This window comes from Callionymus lyra, chromosome 7 (assembly GCF_982586985.1).
Source record: "Callionymus lyra chromosome 7, fCalLyr1.hap1.1, whole genome shotgun sequence".
NCBI classification, from domain to species: Eukaryota; Metazoa; Chordata; class Actinopteri; order Syngnathiformes; family Callionymidae; genus Callionymus; species Callionymus lyra.
The window spans coordinates 23,714,344-23,739,418 of NC_141824.1; the positions used below are offsets into that span (position 1 = coordinate 23,714,344).

Consider the following 25,075-nt stretch of genomic DNA (forward strand, 5'->3'; position numbering starts at 1 on the left):
CCACTGCGACGCCTGACGCACGCACACACACACTCTGCCCTCCGGCTAAGTTGGTGGCGGCCGCGAGCAAAAATCTGATGATAGAAATACATATAAAATAAACATTAGATTAAAAAAAAAAAAAAGAGGCAAAAATCGTTAACCTTACCTGACATTACTGTGTCTTTTTTGACCTTTGATATATTTGCATAAATACTTCATATAAGAAGGCTTTTGAACCCCCCCCCTCAGCTCTCCTGAGTACATTGAATTATTTAAGGCTTCTGTAAACAAGCCTTCCATGACTAACTGGTGTTTGGTTCACTCCGCCAATTGACTGATGTCATCATTTTGAGTGATGTCATCTGCTGTCTGTGATGTCACTTAAAGACTATCTTTTTATCAGCCAAAACATGTCATAAAATATGAAGGACATAATAGTAAATGAGTTTTTAATAAAAAAAAATGGTAACATTTTGAATGGGCATGTATTGTGCTAATTCTTTATGGGTGTCATGAAACGTTAACAAAGGACACCCAGCAGCAGAAGACCTTTTTTTTTTTTTTTTTTTTTAGATAAGGTACAACAACACAAAACATGTAACTAAGAAATCTCCACAAGATGGCAACATAGTCCTATCTCAGAGTCCAAATCATAAATGATCCAAATAACTGAAAAGAGTAGTAAGTAATTATTATTTGTAAAGTGCCTTTTCTAGACCAGGTTCACAAAGTGCTTTAACAATCAAAAACAATACACAGTTAAAATATATACTTTGAAAGGCCAAGACACATAAGACAAACACAGGAGTCTCAGAAAATTAGGGAAAAGCCTGCAAAAATAAAAACGTTTTGAAGGAGTCAGTAGATCCTTTAAACGCCGGGAGAGGAAGTTCGTTCCAAAGCTTAGGGGCTGGAAGGATTTCTCTCCTCTGGTCTAGAAGTGTGTTCAGGAACCATCAGTAGATTCTGATCCACAGACCTCAGAGCCCGAGCTGGGGTGTAAGGCTGGATCAGATCACTGATGTAAGGAGGAGTCTGACCATGAATAGATCTGAAAGTAAGAACCAGAATTTATGAATTGATCCTGAAAGACACTGGCAGCCAGTGAAGAGTTTTAAGAATCGTGGAAATGTGAGTTCTTCTACTAGAGCAGGTCAGAATTCTCGCTGCAAAGTTTTGTATTAACTGCGGGAGAGACGGATCCTTCTTGTTTAGACACGAAAGTTAACTGTTACAATAGTCTAAAGGAGAAGACACAAACGCATGGATTATTATGTCCAGATCGTGTTATGACATCATTTTCCTGAGTTTAGAGTTTTTTCTCAGTTGAAGGAAACACAACCAATTTGCTTACGTTGCAGACGAATAGGGTTTGATTGGCATCTGTGTTCGCCCCACTAACAAACACAATCTGCTGGACTGAGTGACGCGGTAATGAGATCAACCAGCGGTGACCGCCGCGGTCTGGTTTCATGGCGGCATTGACACGCCTCCTGATGTGCTTATATGGAGCAATTAGCATCAACGATAATTCCATTATAGTGATGACGACGGTGCGACTCCGATCCACGTTTGAGTGGATGAGTCATCACGGCTAGGTATCAGTCCAGGATTTTCCTATCTCGTCATGGATCCCTCGCTCAGACTGGTGCTGAGCGGACGTTGAGTCAGTGAGGACCAGATTATCTTCCACTGAATCATGAATGAAACTATATTGATATTTCAGTTTTCCTTTTTTTTTTCATAAATTTGCAAAAATTTCTTTATTTCTATTTAAAAAAATTAACATTTATTGTCAGTAGGGTTGTAAGAAAATATTTATATAACGGTATACCGCAATATTTTTTATTCCTGATACTATATCGATATTCAATATCACTATACAGCACGATATTTAAAAAAATATATGTTTTTATTCCTTTTTTTTACCTTTTAAATAACAATGTATTTGGATTCAAAATAATTTGATGGTTATAATTCAATAGTGTGTGTATAAAAAAGTGATTTGATGTCTTATTTACAATTAACACTCAAATATTCACTGCGTTTATTCATTTATGTGGTGCAATTAAACCTCTGGCCACTAGTTGGCAACATTTCTCCATGCCAAAGTAAATGGCAGCAATGACTGAAAAAGAAAAAGCTAGAAAAGGTTTGGATTCTTTTAAACAAACAATATATCGTTGTGTCTACAGTATCGCAATATATCATATCGTCACAAACGTATCGTTGCACACATATCGTGATACGTATCGTAACACGTATCGTATAGCCAGATTCTACCCAATACACAGTCCTGTCTGTCAGTATTGTAAAAACAACAAAATAGAATGGACTTAAAAATACAAATAAAATAAGAGTAATAAAATAAAATGCCATAAGTGACTCTTACGTTAAGTGAGTGTATACAAATGAAATAACTGAAGAGTTCAATATCGGTATCATCTTTTTTTGAACCCTAAAGATCCAGGGTGTAGATCACAGCAGCATTTCTGTCTATTCAGTCCACAGTGGCAGTGATGCGTTCGTGGTCTTTGCAAAGTCTGCATTAATTATTATAGAAAGAAGCGTTCAGGTCGTTTACAGTCACCAGCATGGACACGTTCACATAAACATTCATCAGTGCATTAATTTTAGTTTAATTTATTGATGATAATCTATAAAATAGGTCAGAGTCTGAACTGGAAAAACAATGGCAGTGAAACCTGACTGTTCTCAACTAAATAATGTGATAATATACAATGAATAATTCAACACAGGAAACATGTATTTTGGAAACACATCATCACTCCTGGACTTCTTGTCTTTTTTTTTTCTTCTCTGTACGTGAGCGAGTGTCTGTGACGGACGGACATGTTTCTTCGCCTTTATCCTTTTTCTACGTCTGCTGGGATCTGGTACAAGCAGTTGCGGACCGGTGGGGGTTAAGAGCTTGTTTCACGCCGCTCAGGTTTTTTGAGTCATGATTAACAGCGCGTGTGAGTCGACACACTTGTGCAGTGTGTGTGAGGAGTGAGTTCAATGTGTTCATTATGATGCTTGAATCTGTTTACCAACTTTGCAATGATGCATTTGCCTGAATCTGGGTCACATTTATCGCAAAACGGAGGATGAGAAACACCACTCTCTGATACAATGGTTGTGTCAATGATGGGTTTAAATGGTGGAAAAAAGACAAATTGTAGATTGTATTGGTTGATGTGAGAGTGTGTGAAGCTTCACTGTGACGCTAATCAGATTAAATCATCCTCCTCCTGCTGACTTATTAATAAAGCCGTGGTATTTCTTCAGTCTTGTAAGACTCAAATAAATATACTTCCTTCAAAAAAATATTTCAACCGTGAGAAAAAGCAGGTCAATCACATTTTTTTTTGTTGGGTGGCTGAAGAGGAGAATAGCTAGTTTTCTATCATTTCTTGAATCTGTTCATTTCTCTGTCTCCAGATGACGTGTCAGACTGAATGGGACTACAAAAGAGTGCTGAGCAGATCACAGGTGAGTGACGCACGAGAACAACATCCACGACCCATTTGAAGCTTGTAAGAAAAACAAAAGTCGAATCAACAATTGTGAAGAAACAGAGTTGCTTCATAACAAGTCATCACAAAAAAACATTTTTGTTCATTGATCTGTACACACTAATTACCCTCACAAATAAAATGACTTTTTTATGTATATGTCTGGGGTGTAAGAATATATACAGTTCCCACCCAATATTCAACAGCACTGATTTTTTTTAAATTTACAATTAACATGCAATTTACAGCCTTTGTTCATTTTTGTGTTGCAATTATAAATAGTCACTATGTCCTCTGCAAGTAAATTAACAATGAGATCCTGGCGATGACTGAGGACGAGAGGATACAGTCGACTCCAGCAGCTTTTAAAGCTGATGTTTGGCCATATTTTGGTTTAAAAACCAATAAAAGCAGTTACGACTTCATCAAGAGTCATATGGTCTGTAAATTCTGCAACACCAGAGTCAAGAAATCAAAGAAATAATTCTGGCCTGCTCTAGTAGAAGAACTCACATTTCGCCGATCCTTAAAACTCTTCACTGGCTGCCACTTTCTTTCAGGATCAATTTTAAAATTCTGGTTCTTACTTTCAGATCTATTCATGGTCAGACTCCTCCTTACATCATTGATCTTATCCGGCCTTACACCCCAGCTCAGACTCTGATTGTTTAAGCGCTTTGTGACCCTGGTCTGAGAAAGGAGCTTTACAAATAATAATTACTTACTCAATTACTTTTTTAGTTCTTTAAAAAAAGATTAGCTGCTATTGCTTTACAGCAAACACAGTAAGTAAATATTAAGATTAATTTTAAAAACTGCTAAAATAAACAGTCGATTTCAAGAAAGTGTTGTAACTGTGTAATCTAGATTAAAAACGATTGATGTGAAGGGATAAGAAATAGTGAGTGACTGATTTGATATTACTCCTTACACACATATTGTCATTATGGATTATTTATAAAACGATGACAACATTTTAAAGACATTAACAAGAAGCATAACTATGTGTGTGTCGTTGTGATTGACAGAACTGGTGTTCAGTCATAGGTTACGTGTCCTTGTTTCAGCCAGACAGTAACGATCCGGTAACACTGGGCCTTAGATAATGTGTCTGTTGGATCAGAACATATCTGACATCCCCAAATGAATCACACTTTTTCAGACTCTTTGAACTGGGAAATGTTTGATTTTTTTTAAATGGACACACAGCTCCTGAGGTGTGTGACTGTGGTGCTCTGAACACGGTGTTCCGAAACATCTCTTCGGTTTCCATCAGTCACTGCAGACGAGTCCCTGTAGGTTTCTGTTCTCATGAGTTGTGTGCATAATGTTTAAAAATATTTTCTTGACAATATTTTGTGTTTATTTTGAGTGAGGAAGTCAAGGTACAAGCAGAGAAGTTAGTGAGTGCGGCGCACAACATGTATGAGGACAGTGAGACAGCTGAAGGTTGACAGAGGGTTTCATCAGGGTTGAGCTTTTATCTTGTTACCTTGCTAAAGGACAGACAAGGTAAGGCAGGATTATCTATGGACCATGATGTTTCTTGATGATATAGGGATCTCTAGTGGCCAAAAGATGCAGATTAAAAAGAAGCCAAAGGGTTGGTATAATGGGACATCTTTGACAAAGGAGGAGAAACTGGAGTCGGACAGTTGGAAGACAAATTCAGTGAGGAGAAGAACCTAAGCTGACTTGTTTAATGGTGAATCTCAGAAGGACTGGAAGAAGAAGAGTAATACCGTTAAATTAATTTGCAATAATTCTTAAAAGAAAAACACTGTAGGTTTTAATGAGTAATTTGAAAATACATAATATATATATATATATATATATTTTTTTTTTAATGAAATTGTGAGGAAAAGATTGCCTTCTATTTATAGTTATGATATAGTTATATTTTTAGTTATTTATATATTTAAAAAAGATGAATATTATCCAAAAAATAAATCGGTAAGGTAATATCCATAATATTTTAAAGCAAACTATTTTTCAAAAATATTCCGTAAACAAGTTGATTTGCATTTGAAGTTGAAGTACTACAATAAAGTTTTTTACTCACAACGTTTTTTTTTTTTACATTTTTTGTGAATTTGTAGGTGATTTTTCTTTCAAATAAACATCTTACATTGATTTTTGATTATGGTTACAATTGCAAATAATTAAAATATATCTTATAGATATTTTTTCCTGCTAATTATTTAATAATATATCAGTGAAAAAAAACTGAATCTTATTAATGTGCTACATGGGAATAATCAGAAAAAAATAATAATAATTTTGTACAAAATGACAAAAAGCATTTTCTGAAAGTAAAAAAAAAATACAAAAATAAATCTAAACAATTTGACATATGTAAAATATATATATATATATATATATATATTTTTTTCATTTTGTATCTGAATTATGAAAGAATAACACAAAATAACGTGAGAAATAAATATATTTTTTAATTGAATGCAACAATATTTTAAGAGAAAACCAGAAAGTATTATAATAAACAAAATCAATGACCATGAATGACCATTCTGTAAAAACCTTCCTAAATCAAATAAGGGGAAACAAAAAAAAGTTGACTTTAGACATTTTAAAATGACATTGTTAGGATAAGATTTCCTTCTAATTAAAAGATACTTATTTATATATTAAAAAAAAGACGGATAGTATCCGAAAATGAAATGGAAAGAAAAAATTGATAATATTTTCAAGAAAACTATGTCAATTTTTGAAAATATTCCGTCAACATGTTGTCTTCACATTCAAGTTGATGTATTCCAGTGATTTAATTTTTTGTATTTGAAGTTTATTTGTTATTTTTAGCAGGAGGTGTGGTTACAAGTCATACAAGTCACTAACGATTCTGTCAAAACCTTCCCTGAATCCAACCAAATTTTAAACATATTTTCTTAACATTTCTTGAAAATGTAACTTAAATTAAAACTTATTTTAGTTTACTTTTAAACGAGACTAACCTTCAAATAAAAAATAAAAATCACTTTTTAATACTTGCGTGAAGATGTTATTTAAATGTTTTTCTTTGTTAAGTGCTGTTGTTGCTGCAACACTAGAAATCAAAATCAATGTCTTCCTCCATTGGCTGATCTAAAGAGTTCCTTTCTGATAAAAGCCAATGCTTGGTTGTCATGCATCGCCTGCGCTCACAGCAAACATTCGAAGAGTAGTGGGTGTAGTAAAAGTGGCAACTGAGGACCCAACAACTAGTTAATGGTTCATGGCAATTTCACTTTGATCTTTGCCCCGGTGTAACGTAGCAACCAGTTATTTTCAATAAAAAGTGATTCCTACTTGTCTCTCCATCACTGGACCATGAGTTGGAACCGGGGCGGGGGGGCGGGCGGTCGGGTGGGGGGGGGGGGGAGTGGAAGGGGGAGGATCCATGAGGCAGCAAAGACAGCAAAAGCTGAGGAGAGGAGCGTCTAAAGGCTGCATTACTGCACTGTGCTGGATTTTCTTCTGTATCTATATGAAGACGAGGACCTGGCATGTGTTCCAAACCCACGACCACCATGCAGAGGAGACACTCGGCAAGTGTCCTGGGCAGCCATCGGGACAACTTACGTCCCGTCAGACAGGTTCAGTATTGTTTTCTCTCCAGACTTGGTGAGCTAGTTGCTGTCTGTTCTGTGTTTCCCCCCTTAAAAAAAAAAGTCATCAGTTTAATCGGTTAAGAGTTAACTAGGACAACTGGAAGTCTAAATTAAGATGTGGTTTTTAGGTCAATTACGCAGGAGAACGAGCGTGTTTGGACTGCTGATGTGGGAGTCGCTGTCAAAACTGTGCTCGACTATTTCATGGTGACTTGGAGCAACTATTACCATTTAATAAAGTTATTTATAATAAATCAACTGACCTGTGGGACCCATTGTTGGCGACTGGAGCTGCCTTTCATGTTACAGATAAAAGCCCAAACTCAGATGAAATGTCATAGTTTCAGAGGAGAAGAAGAGGAGGATGAGCTCAGCTGGCCTGCTACACTGAGCTGCTCCCGTTTTCACTTGACTGGGTTTGTCCTGCCCGTGGACTTGCCTCCCCTCTTCCACAGTCTCCATCACTCGTTCTCTTTATCTCCCCGTTCTCTTGCCATCTGCCTTTTATGCCCGATATGCCTGCGCATCTCCCGACCATCTCTCAGGAGGAGGCTGGGGGAAGGGGCTGGCATCTGAAAGCTGGAATAGCAGATATGGAACATTAAGGGATGGACACTGTCCGCTGGGACGTTTCCCTTGGCTGTCCTTCTTTTTGTTTCAGTCCAGATTTAATTTGAGCTTACCGTGACATAAATCTGAACATTTGTCTTTATTTGATTTCTTTACAATTTAATAGATGTTCTTTCGAGTTGGTCACATGTGCAGCATTATTTTTGTGGACAAAAGTTATTAACTGCCAATATGCATCATAAGCTGTGGTAGTTTTACTCATCATGTCACATAGGTAATGCTCACCCATACGATTGTACTTAAATTGTGCAGTGTTATCACTTCAATATACTTGCATTTTTTTTTTTATTATTAGTTTAATTTTTAACGAAAAGTGTTTCAAATACAGGACACAAATTCTTAATTTCCTTAATTAACAATGAAGGGATCAAATACACTTTTTTCAAAGTAATAGTGAAGAAAAGGACACAAAAAATATATATATATTTTTCATAGTTTATGAATTACATTAAAAAATCCAAACCGTAATACATAATGTGACACTAAGCTGTGGAGAGAATATAGGAGAGAATAAATATTCTTAATAATATATTCAATACGTTATTATTATTTAGAACCAGCTACCTCTAATAATGTCTTTCACTCACAGCATTTGACATCAACGTAACATTGATTTTTGATCACGTTTATATTGCATTGAATAGAAATTTTAATTGCTAATTATTTAAGCAAAAAGTACCTGAATCTTATTTATCTGCAAATTATTAATATATTTATTATTATGGGAATAATCTGGAATTAAAAAAAAAAATGAACCAAAAAATCTCAAACAGCATTTTCTACATTTGAAAAACATAAGAAAAACTAATCAAAACAATTTGACAAAAAAATGATATATTTGATATTTTTTACCTGAATGACGAGTCAAAGAATACCACAAAATAATGCGAGAAACACATTGATTTTGAATAAATAAATACAATATACGAGAGAAAAAATCTAAAACATAATTTGAAGAAAGTAGAGATCTGACTATAAAACAAGATCATTGTCATCAAGTGTATGTTGTTAGAACGACATTTAGTTTAAAAGTAATAGAAAAGTTTAATGTGATAAGAGTTGACTACGATCTAAATATTATTGTTAAAGGCAACATTTAACTGATGTTTTTATTCTGTTCCGTCCAGACTGTGTGTGTCCGAGTGATAACCTACATGAACGATCTTGATTGTGTCATTTGTGAATTTATTTCTGATTGACAGCTGCTTTCACACGCTGTCTCTCAATAGGGGATATATAATGATTTTCTACTGCTAAACCACTCAGTCTCCACAGCTCTATTTCATAGACTAATTGCTGGAAGAAAAACCTCATAATAACTTGATTTGATTTGTTACTTTTACCATCAGGTGTCAGAACATTTAAAGAAAACACAATAGATAAATATATAGATATTTATAGATAGAAAACTAGATAACAGGTGAAGGGCCACACAAAAGAAAAACATAATGATAATGAAATATAAATAATATGAATATATGTATATTTAAGAAAGATATATGTACATGTATGTAACATATTACTTAATTTAGAAAAATACATGACACATTCTCGTCTGGACTTTTGCAACAGTTTGTTTTCAAGTCTTAACAAGAATGAGCTGTCTTGCCTGAAGTTGATACAAAACTCTGCAGCGAGAATTCTGACCTGCTCTAGTAGAAGAACTCACATTTCTCCGATCCTTAAATCTCTTCACAGGCTTTCAGTTTTTTTCAGGATCAACTTTTAAACTCTGGTTCTTACTTTCAGATCTATTCATGGTCAGACTCCTCCTTACATCAGTGATCTTATCCAGCCTTACACCCCAGCTCGGGCTCTGAGGTCTGTGGATCAGAATCTACTGAGAAATCCTTCCAGACTGTTGCTCCTAAGCTTTGGAACGATCTTCCTCTCCCTCTGTGTCTGATGGAGTGTACTGACACTGTTCTTCGTGCAGGCTTTTCCTTGATTTTCTGAGACTCCTGTGTTTGTATCTGTGTTATCTTGAACTTTTAAGTATATATTTTATTGGATATTGTTTTGATTGTTTCAGCGCTTTGTGACCCTGGTCTGGAAAAGCGCATTACAAATATAAATTACTTACTTACTTACTTACTTACTTACTTAGCTGTTCATTGTTTCAAAATACATTCTGGGACCAATTATATTACTGTATAAATAAGAATATGTAAAGCTTCTCAGTGATCAAGTAATTACTTTTGTTGTTATTAAACATGGTTTGAGTAATTCCAAGAACGTAAAAAAAACAACATATAACATCATTTAAAAAAAACAAAACATAGTTGAATTAATAACCGCTTGAATTATAGGTGCTTTACTAATAAAAATAACTTACCTACTATATATACTGTATATACAGTACCCACCCCCATGATAATAGAAATAATGATGATAATCAATTCAATTTTAAAGATATTACAATTTCAACTACTTTCGGCAATTGTTAAACCCATAATCCGCCTGAATTTACTCTTCATTTCAATAAGAGTTTTATGGGTATTTTTATACCTGAGCATTTTTTTTTCCACCAGTAATAAATAAAATAATAACAGGATTATTGAGGCGGTAAATTGAAGGACATGTTACCACCATATTTATATTTCTAGCTCTAGATTAAAGCTAATTTACAGTTCATTTTTGTGTATTTATATAATGCTTGATCATATGATAATTTACAGCCACTTTAATGAAGTCTACTACGAAAATAGAGTAAAAAAAACTGTCATGCATTAACCTTATAATGCCCTAAATATCCGAACAGTCCGATGTAAACAAGCACATGGTCAGGTTCATGGTTTCTGTGTCCGCCGTGCTCCCTGACATTAGCTGAACAGTCTATTACGGCCAGGTAATGGCTAAATGTCACAATAGCAGGATGTCATAAAGCTCTGGAGTGCTCTAATGGGCTTTGTTCAGGTTGAGGTGACACACACACACACTTGCTCTCGCACAGACACACACAAACACAGCCCACGTGCTCCTTCCTTCCAGGAAACTGTCTCCTCAAAACACCCGATGGATTCGCTGATCACATGACAGCCCTGATCTCTGACATGTTAGGGTCATCGCTGCCGCTTGTTTTAGGGGGAGAAGGATGAGGTAACACTCAAGGAGACATGTGTGTGTACTATAGCTTAACTCAAATAAGAAATGAATGTCTTTAAATGCAGGAATATTTAACTGGGATATAGGTTATGAGACTTTGCCTGAAGAAAACATATTCTTCACTTCCTCAAAATCCTCAAACGTCATGGCCGATATTTGTGTTTGCTATATATCTTGTTCTTCATTTAAGACACGAGGTCCTGAGACGAAAACCAAACTCATAACAAAAATAGAAAACTCTCCGCCAAAGAAAGGTAACGATCAGGCTGTAGTTCACTTCATTCTACATTTTCCTTTTATCTATGCTACTCTTGACAGTTTATAAAATACATAATCCATTAACTATTAAAAAATCTCATTGTTCGACCTTGATATTGATACATATAGTTTAATAAATTTAGATACAAATATTTTACATCTGTAAACAAAAAAAAAAAATTTTTTTCCAGCTGGTGATTTGCAGTCTTTGTAATGATCAACGCTTGTAAATCATTTTTAATAGTGCAAGACCCTTGTTTTGCTTGAGACCTTGGCTCCTACAGGGCTTGAGTGATTTTATCAGCTTCCTGTGACGTCAGTTAAAGAAACATTTTAAGAGAGCGATTTGAATCAAGATGGCGCCTCAGATACTTGGTGCTGGGATTTGTTTTTCAATAGCTTTATTCATTTATGTATAAATACTTTTTCCTGTGAGTCTTATTGAAGAGATTATAAAATATATAAGAGAGCATAAAAAATACTGCCTAAAAAAGTGAGACAATACATTTCAGCTATCGTTAATGTTACATATTACGACGTATTATTATTACATCTTAAATAAATGTTGTGCATGATGACTGTATCTTAACAAAAGACTATTTTATCTGAAAAAAATAAAATTTGAAGCTCATTGTCTGCACCCGGATAAAGTATCGTAATTAATCGTAAAATTTAAAAGAAATGAAGAAACTAAAACAATCACATGGTTTTCGTTGTTCTTACATCTCTATTAACAAAAGTTAAGTTGTCATTTGTAGTTCCATTTGATTTCCATCTTGATGTGCAGGGCATTCTGGGATACGACTTACTGCTAAGGGATGTCCCGCAGAATCTCAAAAATAGTGATGGTCTGATGAAGCTTCATGAAGCAGTGTCATGTTGATAAGAGGTCAGTAGGTGGCGCCATCAGTTTAAAAATAATGTGATCTTTCATTAGAGCGGTTGTTCAAAACAAAGGAAAATAGTGCAGAGACCGCCATCTTGTGGACTATAATTATGACACTGCTTCATGAAGCTTCATCCAGAGCTCTTACAATGGACGGCAAACAACTGGCACCAATTTCGTAAAATGACCCACATGTTTTCTTTAAGCAACACCCTTGTGGTTGACACTCAGGTGTAGCAGCTGTTGTGTCAGGACCGCTGGCGACGACAAACTCAACTACACTATAACTTACCGATAGAACTGGGGCATCCAAATCTAGACTACCTTTTGCAAGCTAGTACTTTTCCACGGCCGTTACGCAAGAACGATGTTCAAAGCGGCTCCGTCCCAGTGATGCATCGTTGCCTAGTGCGGCCATGTGTTCTACTTTCAGGGCACGATCGTGCGAAGATACTTCGGAAACCAGGCTGAGAATGAAGTGTAGTCAACAAACCCGTTGAGCAGAGGAAGTGCTTGTGTGATGTTGGTGTTTATGATTGCGGGGATTTATTGCCGCGGTCAAACACTGTCGTAGTGTTTGTGTGATTGTTTCACCGTGTGATGTGTGTTTCTACGTGTGTCCTGATGTGTACGTAAATTGATTAGTAGTTTAAGAGTAGCTGATTAGCACATGCTGACATTAAGGGAGGAATCCATTACTGACAAGAGACATGATTGACCTTTGATGGATCATCCTTTGAGCCTCGCAGTCAATATATGGAATCGCGGACTACATTTAAGCAAGAGAAGGAAGGATTTTATTTATCTTTAATTACGTCGACTAGTTGAGCAGATCGAAGGATAACAGATCTCTTTGAACATTTGTCTTTATTTTGCTCTTTGAATGGTTTTTGATTTTAATCAACATTATTAAATTAAAAAATAAAGACTTTTTTTTTTCGTAAATTTGTCAAAATAGTTGTCAATTTTCATTATTTTATTTCAAATAACTTTCTGAATTTCAGGCTAAGTACATTTGTAACAGGTAAACACACAATCCCAGTATGATTATTACAATTAAAAACGAAACATTAAATAACTCAATAAAATAAAGATGATAATAACAATAACGTATCCTTACCTTCCCACCCACAGTCCGTCAATATGCGCCATCATATGCAGATCTTTCAAGGCACCATTGTTGAAATAATGAAAATAATTCATGGATAACTTGCTATAATAATAATAATAAGACAAACAACAGGTTAAATCTGATTGCTAGGCTCAAACAGACATAAAATAACTTTTTTAGAAAAGAGGGACAGGTCAAAAAACCAAGTTTTCTTCAGTTTTTTGGGGCAATTTTTATGTCTTTATGTCATTTAGTTATAATTAAAGCAACAATATTTTACATTTTGATCTCATTATTTATTTATTTTCTGTAATGACTGGTTTAACTTTAAAATGTCTATCAGTAGATCTCCAGTTATTATTTTAACAACGCTCTTCCTCAGTCTGTGAGTGTGAACGTGACCACACTTTAGTGACAGTGTTTTATATGAATAATGAGAGACTTTTTTGTTTTTTAATTAAAAGGAAGATAAAACAAAAACTGCAACAAGAACAGTCTTTTTTTATATTTTGTAAACAAATCACGCCTTGCTTTGTTTATACAATGAGTCACTTTGAGGTGGAGACTTCCTAGATTAATGACATGCAATGCCGAACCTCAATGCTTGACCAATCACAGCAGAGTGGGTGTGGTTATGGTAAACGAGAATTCATCATCAGAAAAACGAAAACTGAAAAAGTGTTTTCAGTGGGCGGAGCTTAAGCACATTTTCTAATGTAACTATTTCAATTAAAAGAGACTTTTGTACAAACAAACATACTGATGACACGATAGAGGTCCAAGATCTATTTAAGACACACTTAAATCAACACTTGAGTTGCCCTTTAACTATGGACATGGACTTTCAGCCGTCTAGGATTTGTTTTAAATCATGGATTTCCCTCCGATTCATAGCATCATAACTCCTATTTGTGTTTCTCATGTCAGTCGTCAGGTACCAGTGTGGTGGTGGACATCTCTGTGATGGGCGAAGCACATGGTCTGATCTCCGACCTGCTGGCGGATCCCTCGTTGCCCCCGAAGACCAGTAGCTCCCTCAAGGCCGTCAGCAGTCTCCTCAGCACCCAGATCAGTTTCCAACCCTTACACCGGCCCCGGATCCTGGCGGACCCTCACGCCTGCTCCGACTCGGAGGACGTGTCCGAGAAGACCGACAGACTGGCCATCCCGAAGGTGAGTGGCTTCCTGTCGCTGATTGAAGCTTTGAGCTCCGACTCCAGAGAGGTTTTGCCCGGTGATCATTGAAGTGATTAAATGCTTCTTTTGAGCCTGATGGATCAGCAGGAGGGAGGAAGTATGCTCTGAAGACGGCATCATGCTGCAGCTCAGTGACGCTCCGGGGCGGCTTTGTTCTCTTTTGGATTAGGAAAAACCTGGGGCAAAATTCACTTTCATATGATGAGGAACAATTTACAATATAATGGTCAGGTTTGATATCCTGCTCATGAAGGAATGACATCAAGAAACTACACAAAGTGTTAAGCTATTTAATCATTCCAACCATTTTTAAGGGGTTAACAGTTTTTTAATCATAACTGTATTTTTTAAATATGTTGTCTATGTTTTTCCCAGTTCCATGGGCTCAATATAAAGCTCGATCTAAGCTCAATCTATCAAAACAAACAATTTGATGTCATTTTCGTCAGCATATACTCTAGCGTTGATCTAATTTACTCCCGAAACTGCATTACCAAACCTAAATAGTGTTTCAGTTGCTAAATGCAGTATGAAAATTGAAAATGATTGATTGAACCAAGACGCTCATTTCCTTCGGCGCTAAGATAAATTCTCTTCTTTACGGAAGTGAAACTAACTTCAAAAGCAGAGGAGAAGAAAACATCCATGTTCTTCTTTTAATGATTTATTTTTATTTTGTTTTTTTTTAATGATGCATGCATTTGGTTTAAGCACTTTTCGCTCTAAACTATATACTTGAGCTTGTTTGTAAGTATTTGGTGATATTTAGGTCACAGGGAGAAATAGCACAACTATCAAAGAAATAAAGTTAGCCTCAGGGTCAAGCTAACAGTTCAAAGCTAGGAAAAAGATTATTTTTTATTTTTAGAATGAAGGAATTCAGTTGTAGTAAATTAGGGGGTTCTAAATAAATTCACAATTACGTATTTGTTCAAAGCAGGACAAGTAAGAAAAGAGCAAGGATTTGAATGTAGAAACCTAAAACATAGTTAGCAAAATCATTAGCTTATCATCAGCTGTAAAATGTTTAAAACGATCGTTCAACCAAATTTTTCACTCATTTTAACTCATTCTCATGTCGACTAAGTTTCGGGATTATTTTCAGAGTTGTCTGTTCCTTTTATAGTAAAAGTAAAATGTATTTTGTGCCTATATTAAAGTTGGTTTGTCAGTGCGTATGCACAAGATTTCCGCTGATGGCATAGTAGCTTACAATTAAATAAAAAAAACACTTTATAATATATATTGTTTTTTTATTCTACGGAACAATGCCTTATGTCGAGGCCTCAAAACAAAGACCAGCATTAAAGTCGAGCAGTATGGAGGTATTCGGATGTTTTTAAGGTGTGTATTTTTGGACGGGGACGAAAACATCTAAGCTCTAGTCGCTACATTAAAATTGAGTTTTTTTCTATAACTCTAAAATAATACCGATTACTTTGAAAAGAATCCCAACACTTATTCGACATGAGGGTGAGTATAAAATGAGTACAATTTGGATATGAACTTACACTTCAAGGTACAACTCCATTACCTCTCTGACTGTTCATTATTTCTTCAAAACTTTAAAGGTAAACTGTACTTTGGATTGATGAATTTTGTTTCAAGTTGCTTTTTCATTTTTTATGGACTTGGGTGAGTTGTAGATGACTAACAGATCAGATCAGCCTGATAAAGCCTTGCAGGTGCAAAAACTTCTACTAACCCCTGATAAAGAACATCAAAATTAACACCAAAAGTATGTTAATTTATCTAAATTTGAATTATAAATGTACAAATAGATAAATGAATAGGCTAAATTCAAAATGTGTGTTTATTGGTCCATTTATCCTCAACTACTCATTACGACAAAGCACAGAGTAAATAGGGCAACGCATAAGACATCGCAGGGAACACAAGTAAAATGATGACACAAAAACTCACATCTGTGTAGAGCAGGGATATCTTAATCATTCAGGACCACATATTATTAAACAACAGAAAACATATTTTACACTGTCATCGACTGCCAATACTGGAGGCCAGTTTCACCTTCACTTTGAACATTAGACACAATTTCCTCCTCTATTTTATAACAGCCCAGTAAACCTCACAGTTTCCACCCCGAGGTACCAAAAAGTTCTGCACACATTTTTTTGGTGCAATTAATTAGTATTGAATTCTATTTTGAGCCAACTTCGGCCTCTTTGACCTTGAGTTTCACACAAGTGGTTTAGAGTCATCAATAAACCCAAGTATGCTTTTGTGGCCTTCAAATTAGTTGTACATGTTTGGCTAACAGTCATTCAAATAAACAATGTTTAATCTTTATCATTATGTTGGGAACCTCCGGTTTTAAATGGTTTGCTTTTCAATAAACAGAAACGCAAGATAATACTGCACTCTAGTGGTGAAGTTGTTGAAATGCGTTGTATGTGCTCTTGTGATCTTGCTCACGTTGATTTATAAAATAAGAATTCCATTTTAAATGTTAGTCTAAAATACATATTTGACAGTTGAACTATTTATGCTTCATCAAAAGGTCTGGTTTTAATCAATACGTTTCTTTTAATACATGGATTTTAGTATTTATTTTAACTCAGGTCACTTCTTACACTGGCATTATGATTATCTTTTTTTTTTCAGTTGATTGTTTTAGTTTTATCAAACTTTTGGCAGTAGATGAGACCTGGGCAATGAGTTCAGAGATCAGATAGAAACTAAAAAAAATCATTTTGAATGTATTTATGTATTCATTAATATTCTCTAAATATGATTACAGGGTTTTGGTTCTAGGTTTTGTCAATGTATTGCCCCTAAAAAAGTGAATATAAAAACATATTTGGAAAAAGTGCTCTTATAACAGATTTAAAAAAAACCTAACTGTAATTTAAAATACAATAAAATAATAGTTCAACATATTTATCCAGCTTTTCTAACCATTTTAACTATGTCTGATTTCTTCCAAATCTCTGGTCTAAAAGCATAAAAGGGTTCATCAATGACTTCAAATTGCACTGGTGACCAACAACCCTGTTTTTATCTGCTATTTCAGAGACTGAGACGGAGTCTTCCCCCGGGGCTTCTGAGGAGGATCTCATCCACCTGGACCACCACCACGTCGGCAACAGGCCTGCCCACCATCGAGCCGGGCCCTCTTCACAGAGATCTCTCCGCCAGCATCAAACACGCCACGGACAGGTAAGCGTTCAAATACACGGATGATTACGATCAAACGACTGATGTGGTTGTCGTCACATTACTTTCAGTGAATCATGGAACAACTCAATAATGCTGACCATCTCCAAGAGACGCTCGATGTCCGCCTCCTGCGCCGCCTCCATCACCAACCACCTCTATAGTAAACCACTCACAAGGCTAAGTGAGTTTTAAAACCTTCAAAGAAACGACTCTATCTGTCAATTGAAACAACGTTTTGTTCCAGGCTTCCCTGCACCCAGTATATCACCTCGTGGCTCTTCATCTCCATCACCTCCAACCCAGGAAACCCCGGTCGCCAGCCCGACCGTCAACACGTGCTCGGTGCAGCTTCCCGAGTTGGTCGAGGCAGGGTCTGATCGGACCTCTGGCTCTGTGGCCCCCAAGATACACCACAGGGCGTTAACGCACAGTCAGAGTGCGCCGAGCTCGACGACCCCTCACTGGCGGCCGCCGTCGCTTTGCAGCAGGTGAGGAACGAGTTTGTAAATAAGTCTCAGAAGAAACTAGAACATGAAGAACTTAATAAAACAATGGATTGATGAGGTTCCATTGTTAATAAAATCATTATGAAGTTCATAAAGACGTTGAAGAAATGAAAAAAAAAATCATTAAAAGGGGGGAAAGTTAAATAAAAGTAGATAGAAATGAATAGAAATGGGTTGTTTTTTTTAGATATTTTCATCTGGTTTTTGCAGCATTCGAATCTTCCACAACTAAACTAGAATTAAATGTACTGTCATGAATCATTTAATAGGGAGACCCAGGAGCAGAAGACAATAGGGATGCAGGCGGGGAAATTTACAACAAAAAAAAGTAACAATTTCTCAAGCAACAGATCCAAAGAGTCCCTTTCTCCCAACAATAAGTCCAAACAAACGTGTACAGGAAATGCTGAAAAGTACGACGATATAAAACGAGCTGACGCCGGTCTGTAGAAAATCCTGCGTTCAAATAAGGCAGGACTGATTGTGTATTTGACGATATCAGGGCGACTCCTGACAGTGTTTGGCAGAGACGCATGGCGATCAAACAGAGGAAGGAAAAGGGCAAAGCAGGAAGTAACCAGACAAAATAAGATACATCAGGAAGTGATTGTGACATTTTCTTTATTAAAAAAGTAAAAAAAAGTAAGGTAAGAACAAATCCAGACTTTTTTTTGTAAGATCTGGATTATTTCAATGGTTATTTCCAAATTACCCTCATTTTGGTGCTTTTTAAAAATAAAAATAAAACGTATAAATAACAAAGCTCTTTTAAGAATGAATTGCGTAGTAAATTTGTTTTGTCTTTAGCTGCGGAAGGCCGTACACCAATCGACTGAACCACCAGGTCGAATCTGCTGACAAAGTCGACCGAATTCCTCACCCAGGTAATGAACAGAGGTCTACTGAGCACACACTTGACAGCTTGATGGAGCTGTTAAGAGGACATTAACGTTTCATCTGATGGTCTCCAGACGAGCGGGCGGTGGCGTCCTCAGACTACGACAGCACCTACGACAGCACCTACGAGACCAACCACAGTGACAGCAGCGACTTTGCACAGAACGAGGAGGAGGGAGACGGCGGCAAGAAGCCGCCTGAGACCAGGGACGTTTGCAGCGACTTCCCGGCCGAGGGAATCGTTCTGCACCCGCTCCTGCTATCACCCGAGGTGAGCCGGCGCACAGATGGTTTCCTCGATCATTATCCGACACACAATTAAAGCTCTTGTTTCTCAACGAATCAACATTGTTGTTGCACATTTTTAAATTGTTATAAATACCAAAACACAGTGAGATTTTACACAAATAGCATATGTCAAAATGTCAAGGTCCAGGGGTCAGATTCTGGCAAGTAATTTCAGATTAGATTGGATTAGATAACATTAGATAGGCTTTATTAATCCCTCTGGAGATCTTTTTCGGGAAATTAGGCTTCCGGCTCACAGCAGACAATACGGAAGTTTCATAAAAGCAAGAAAAAGAACAAAGTGCAAGTAAAAAGAACAACGTTCAAAGAGATAACATCATAAGAAGTACATGGATTAAAGGATAAAAAAAAAAATCCCAATGAATGGTAGCCTGAAAATCAAAGTGGATTAAGTAAGTAAGTAAGTAAGTAATTTTTATTTGTATAGCGCTTTTCCAGACCAGGGTCACAAAGCGCTTAAACAATCAAAACAATATTCAATAAAGTATATACTTTAAAGGGCAAGATAAAACTGATAACACAACAGGAGTTCAAGAAAATCAAGGAAAAGCCTGAACAAATAAAAACGTCTTAAGATGTTTCTTAAAGGACTTTGATTTCATGAACTATAAAGAAGCCAGTGGTTACACCAAGTTACATAAATTATCTTTGTTAACAATTATAAATAAACTTCTAGTCAGTTATGGGCCATCAGTGAAATCATACTTATTTTAACCTAAACGAATCCACCTCATCAGACACCAATGCTGGAGAATCATACAGAATCACACATACACATCACATCAACCTTAATATAGACGATTAAAGCAACACATTTTTAGAGCAAATCAATCAATACGCTCATGTTCATTATTAAAATAAGGAAACTAAGACCACGGATCAATTTTTCAAATCTTTTTAAGAGATTACAACAAGTTCGTCCAATAAAATGAAAATTGTAGAGGATCAGAAATGATTGTAAAATATATATTTTAAATAAATGAGCTTCTTGTTCATTTATTAAAATTGTTTCTTTATATTCTACCTTTTGCCATCTTTTCTAGGACAAGCCAAACCTCGACGCAGAGTCTCCGGTCCTGATATCGGGACTGGAGCCCCTGATGGGTCAGCTCAACAACTGGAACTTTCCCATTTTCAGTCTTGTGGAGAAGACGCACGGAAAAACAGGCTGCATCCTCAGCCAGGTACAGTCCAAGTAACCTCAGTTACACTTGTACAAACAGACTTGACTAACAAATGAAGAGTAACATTAGAGACAGGATTGTAAAAATAAGACTGTTAATAATAATTTTAAAATAATTACTCGCATCCCAGATACTATCTTCTTTTATCATCTAGGTTTCCTACAAGCTATTTGAAGACACTGGCTTATTTGGGACCTTCAAGATTCCGGTCCAGGAGTTCATGAACTACTTCCACGCCTTGGAGAACGGATATAGAGATATTCCATGTAAGACGGTGACTGTAGTACACTGATGAACCGCTGGAGGGAGGTGTAACCTTATCGTAGTGAACATGTGAATACATGTATGGTTGAGCAACAAACCTACTTACAAACCCTAACCTCGTTTCTGAAAACAATATAGACTCAAACGTTGACTCGTATATAAGAGTAGACAATGAATGACAATGCTAAAAATTAATTTAAGACGATTTAAAACTGGTCAGAAAGAAACACAATTCGCCAAACAAAGAAAAGAAAGTTTCACTATTTACGAAAGATTCACAACGCATAGGCAACATGTTATGATCATCCTAAAATATAAGTCTTAATATGGAACTCTTGAACAAGAATGCATGTATCAGTCTCAGAAAAAACTTCTAGAAATATAATTGTGTTATCCGCGATGATTCCAAAGCAGGCATGACCAATAAAAATCTTGTTGCATTTCAGCGACACATAAACAAGCTTATAATAATTACACGTTAATATGATATGATAATAAATGTTTATTGGTGTCAGTAATTGATTTAAAATCTATCTATAATGAATTAATGGCTTCTTCCATATGCCCTCCTATTTGAAACTCTACTTGTTTTTCAGACCACAACAGAATCCATGCCACTGATGTGTTGCATGCTGTTTGGTATCTGACCACACAACCAGTTCCAGGGCTGCCTAGGCTGATGAGAGAGAATGGTATACACACTGGTGAGCATCTCTCCAAAGTTCTTTATTCTTATCAACACACAAGTTAAACAGGCACATACCAGAAATGACAAATTAATTAAATCAAAGTTTGTGTTTGTCATTAGATTCAAACGGCATCACGCCTGGTGCTACAGGTTTTTTAACATCCAAGATGACCCCGGCGGCGGAGGACGGTTTCGGCACCTTGTCTGGTCTAATTCCTGGCCTGGAGCTCATGGCCTTGTATGTAGCCGCTGCCATGCATGATTATGACCACCCCGGCAGAACCAACGCCTTCTTAGTAGCAACCAGCGCTCCACAGGTAAAAACACACAAAAATGAATTTTGATGCAAAAATGTATTGTTTTTTGTACATTTTAATTTTTTATTAACGATTTGATTTGGAATTCTATGTTGCTTTTAAGTTGAATTGCAGTATCAAGAAATGGCTGATGAGGTATCATGATTTAGTTTTTTTTCTGTTTCAGTTGTCACTTAATGTATTATCTGCTTGAATATTAGCCTTTCAAGTACTTCACGTCCTCAAAAGGGGTGGATCGATGCTCTCTTATCACAATAGAAAAATGTGCTTGTGATCTAGTCCTGTGTTGATGAAGCTTCATGAAACAGCTGATGAGGTATCATGATACAGTGGCTTCATTTTGGAAGACCACTGCTTTATAGTATTTGACTATGATCTTTCAAAGAAACCTGCCATCATTTTCAAACTGAGAGTGCCATCTAGCGGTTTGTTAAAATGAAGACACTGTATCATGATACATCATGATACATCATCAGCTGTTTCATGAAGCCTCATCAACCTGATCACTTTCGCGAACTAAACCAGCTGGAAGAACACCTGAATTCTGTTTATACTATATTGCACTATTTTTTTACATGTTCACTATATGTTGTGTTTTTTAACGGTTGCCAAGCAACGGAATTTTGTTGCCAGTTTCACTGCGGTGTTTTTCTGTGCAATGAAAATCTAAAGTCTCTTTTCTGGCCTTTATATAAACATGAATAGACATGGGAGACAGTGCTGCGTTGTTTGTAGGACAGAGGGTTGAACCCCCTTATTTTTGATTGTGTGTTCACAATAACACACACCTGTGTCTACATGTCTGGCTGAATAAATAGTTACTCCTGTTACAACTTGGTCAATCAGATAGCAGGCCCTAAATATATTGAGTGAAAGTACTGAAAGTACCAACTAAGCCACACATAACATTTTGAGTACTTTATTGAAAAAAATATATTTATTAGTTACACAAAGTAAGACATTAAAAGACCTTTTAATGGGGGATCTAATAGCATATCTAGCAGAGAGATATTTTTTAGAAAAAGTATTTTTCCACTATTGGACTGCTGACTGGATTCTAGCGATATATTAAAAGGAACATGGAACACAAGATGGTATTTGAGGTTTCACTTCCTCACGAAGGAACAGAGGAAATTACATGAAGTCTAATCTTGAATATCTTTACGGTTTCTTCTCGCAAGGCTCTTCTGTACAATGACCGCTCTGTCTTGGAAAACCATCACGCAGCCTCAGCATGGAACCTCTTCATGTCACGCCCCGAGTTCAACTTCCTGATAAACCTTGAACACGTGGAGTTTAAGCGTTTCCGCTTCCTTGTCATCGAGGCCATCTTAGCCACCGACCTGAAAAAACATTTCGACTTCCTCGCCGAGTTCAATGCAAAGGTGACCTGAATGAAAGGTTAATACAGCACGGATGTTAAAGTGGTGATTCATAAACCATGTTGCACTCGCAGGTGGGCGATGACGGGGTGAACGGAATCGACTGGAGCAATGAAAATGACAGATTATTAGTATGTCAGATGTGCATTAAGCTAGCTGACGTCAACGGGCCGCTGAAATGCAAAGAGCTTCACTTGCAGTGGACAGAAGGGATCGTCAACGAGTTCTACGAACAGGTACTAAAACCTCCAGATGTTGTTTGAGTATGTGTGCGTCAGTGGTCACAGCTTGTTTTATTATCCAGGCCTTTTCAGTGTAAGTGTCAATCATGTGGTCTTCATTTATCAAGTCTTTAAGGATTCTTTGTCAGGGATGTGAGAAAATATTGATATATCACAATATTTTTTTCAGTATAATAATCATTATTCATTTATGCTTAGTATTCCAAAAAAAGTTGGTGTAGCATAAAATAATTTGATTTTAAAATTTAGAATTAACTTGAAAAAATAACCAGCGTTTGTTCATTTTTGTGTTGCAATTAAACTTATGGCCACTAGATGGCAGTCATCACAGCCTCCGTTGCTTCAATGAAGGCCGTATCTGAATCTGAAAATTAGGACATTGTATCATGATACCTCATCAGTTGTTGCATGAAGCCCATCATTACTAGCTAGCAATGTAGTGTCGATATATACAATGAAATCCCGCAAGATCCCGGCAATTACTGAGGACCAGAGTATACAGCTTTTAAAGCTAGAGTTTGGGCATATTTTGTTTCAAACAAATGAAAGCAGTTACGACAGTCATGTGGTCTGTAAATTGTGCCACACCAGCGTCAAGTACTCGACTACAAATATATCCTTTCTTCTAAATTATACCAATATATTGTATGTTTCATCTGTATCTTGATATGTATCGTACCACCAGAATCTTGATAATACACACACTTAAAATGTATTAAGAAAAAAATTAAATAACAAATAATTTATGCTGGCAACTTTCATGTTTTTTATTAAAAACCATAAAAAGCTCAGTCAGTGGTGGAAATAAAAGCAGATTTTGTACAATTACTTGATTATTTAAAAACAACAAACAGATCTTTGATAAGAGAGAGTTACAGAGAATGTGTTTGTTAACTATCGTTTATTCAGGTTGATCAGTCGTAGATGACGTTCAATCCTCTAACCTTTAGAGTGCAGTGTTTATTTCAAATGTCTTATAAAATGTATATACAATCCCGTAAACAATGAGCGAGGAGAATTCTGAGGCTAAGAGAACAAGCAAGGTGAACGTATATATATCCTTCCTGTTCCTCCATCTACCTATTAACAAAGAAACGACGCATGAGTGCTGCCAGGCAACAGATCAGGACAGATCTACACACACACACACACACACACGTGACGAGGTGGAGGCGTACAAAACACACGTTCTATATGACCATTAGAGTACTGACGCCAGCCTGGCTCCATGTGACCATGGAAACCCTTGCCTTGTGAGTGCCTTTTACTGGTAAACAATCACAGGATGATCGGAAACAACATCCAATTCTCTTTCTTTTAGACCAATTAAATAATGTTCAACACAAACACACAATCCGGTCAACAGCTCGTTTCTTGTCACGGAAAACTGTGTGTGACGTATTTATTCATCGGGTCTGAAAGCTTTGACAGTAACTCATGCTTTCATCTTCCACATATGACAAACTACAGTAACACTCTTGAGCCCTTGAAGTAGAATAACATCATATAGCCAAATATTTCATGCTGGTGAAACACCAAACACATACACTACAACTCCCATTATGCAATGCAAAAGCTCATATATGGTTAAAAATCATGATAATATGATAAAATACATTTAGTTTAGTTTAATTAATGTTTTAGGCAGAGCTTAGAGTGAATGACAATCATGGTCAGAGTTGGAGTCTTCAGTGGGCGGGGCTTAAGCACATTTTCTAATGTCAATATTTCAATGAAAAGAGTTTTTTTTTTACAAACAAACACATACTACTGTACAAAAGAGGTCCAAGATCTTTTTAAGACACACC

General features: G+C 36.4%; 1 protein-coding gene across 1 annotated transcript in view; it reads left to right on the top strand.

Moving 5' to 3' along the window:
- Positions 1–25,075, top strand: part of LOC148075751 (cGMP-inhibited 3',5'-cyclic phosphodiesterase 3A-like) — a 76,420-nt gene that overhangs the window by 44,705 nt on the left and 6,640 nt on the right. The window contains exons 4-16 of the mRNA XM_087794929.1: positions 3,427–3,477; positions 14,029–14,274; positions 17,333–17,478; positions 17,547–17,659; positions 17,723–17,966; positions 18,792–18,868; positions 18,956–19,152; positions 20,234–20,374; positions 20,529–20,640; positions 21,235–21,342; positions 21,447–21,643; positions 22,825–23,028; positions 23,100–23,261. Of these exons, the coding sequence (XP_087651055.1) occupies positions 3,427–3,477; positions 14,029–14,274; positions 17,333–17,478; positions 17,547–17,659; positions 17,723–17,966; positions 18,792–18,868; positions 18,956–19,152; positions 20,234–20,374; positions 20,529–20,640; positions 21,235–21,342; positions 21,447–21,643; positions 22,825–23,028; positions 23,100–23,261 (1,998 nt within the window). The remainder of the gene's footprint in view (positions 1–3,426; positions 3,478–14,028; positions 14,275–17,332; positions 17,479–17,546; positions 17,660–17,722; positions 17,967–18,791; positions 18,869–18,955; positions 19,153–20,233; positions 20,375–20,528; positions 20,641–21,234; positions 21,343–21,446; positions 21,644–22,824; positions 23,029–23,099; positions 23,262–25,075) is intronic.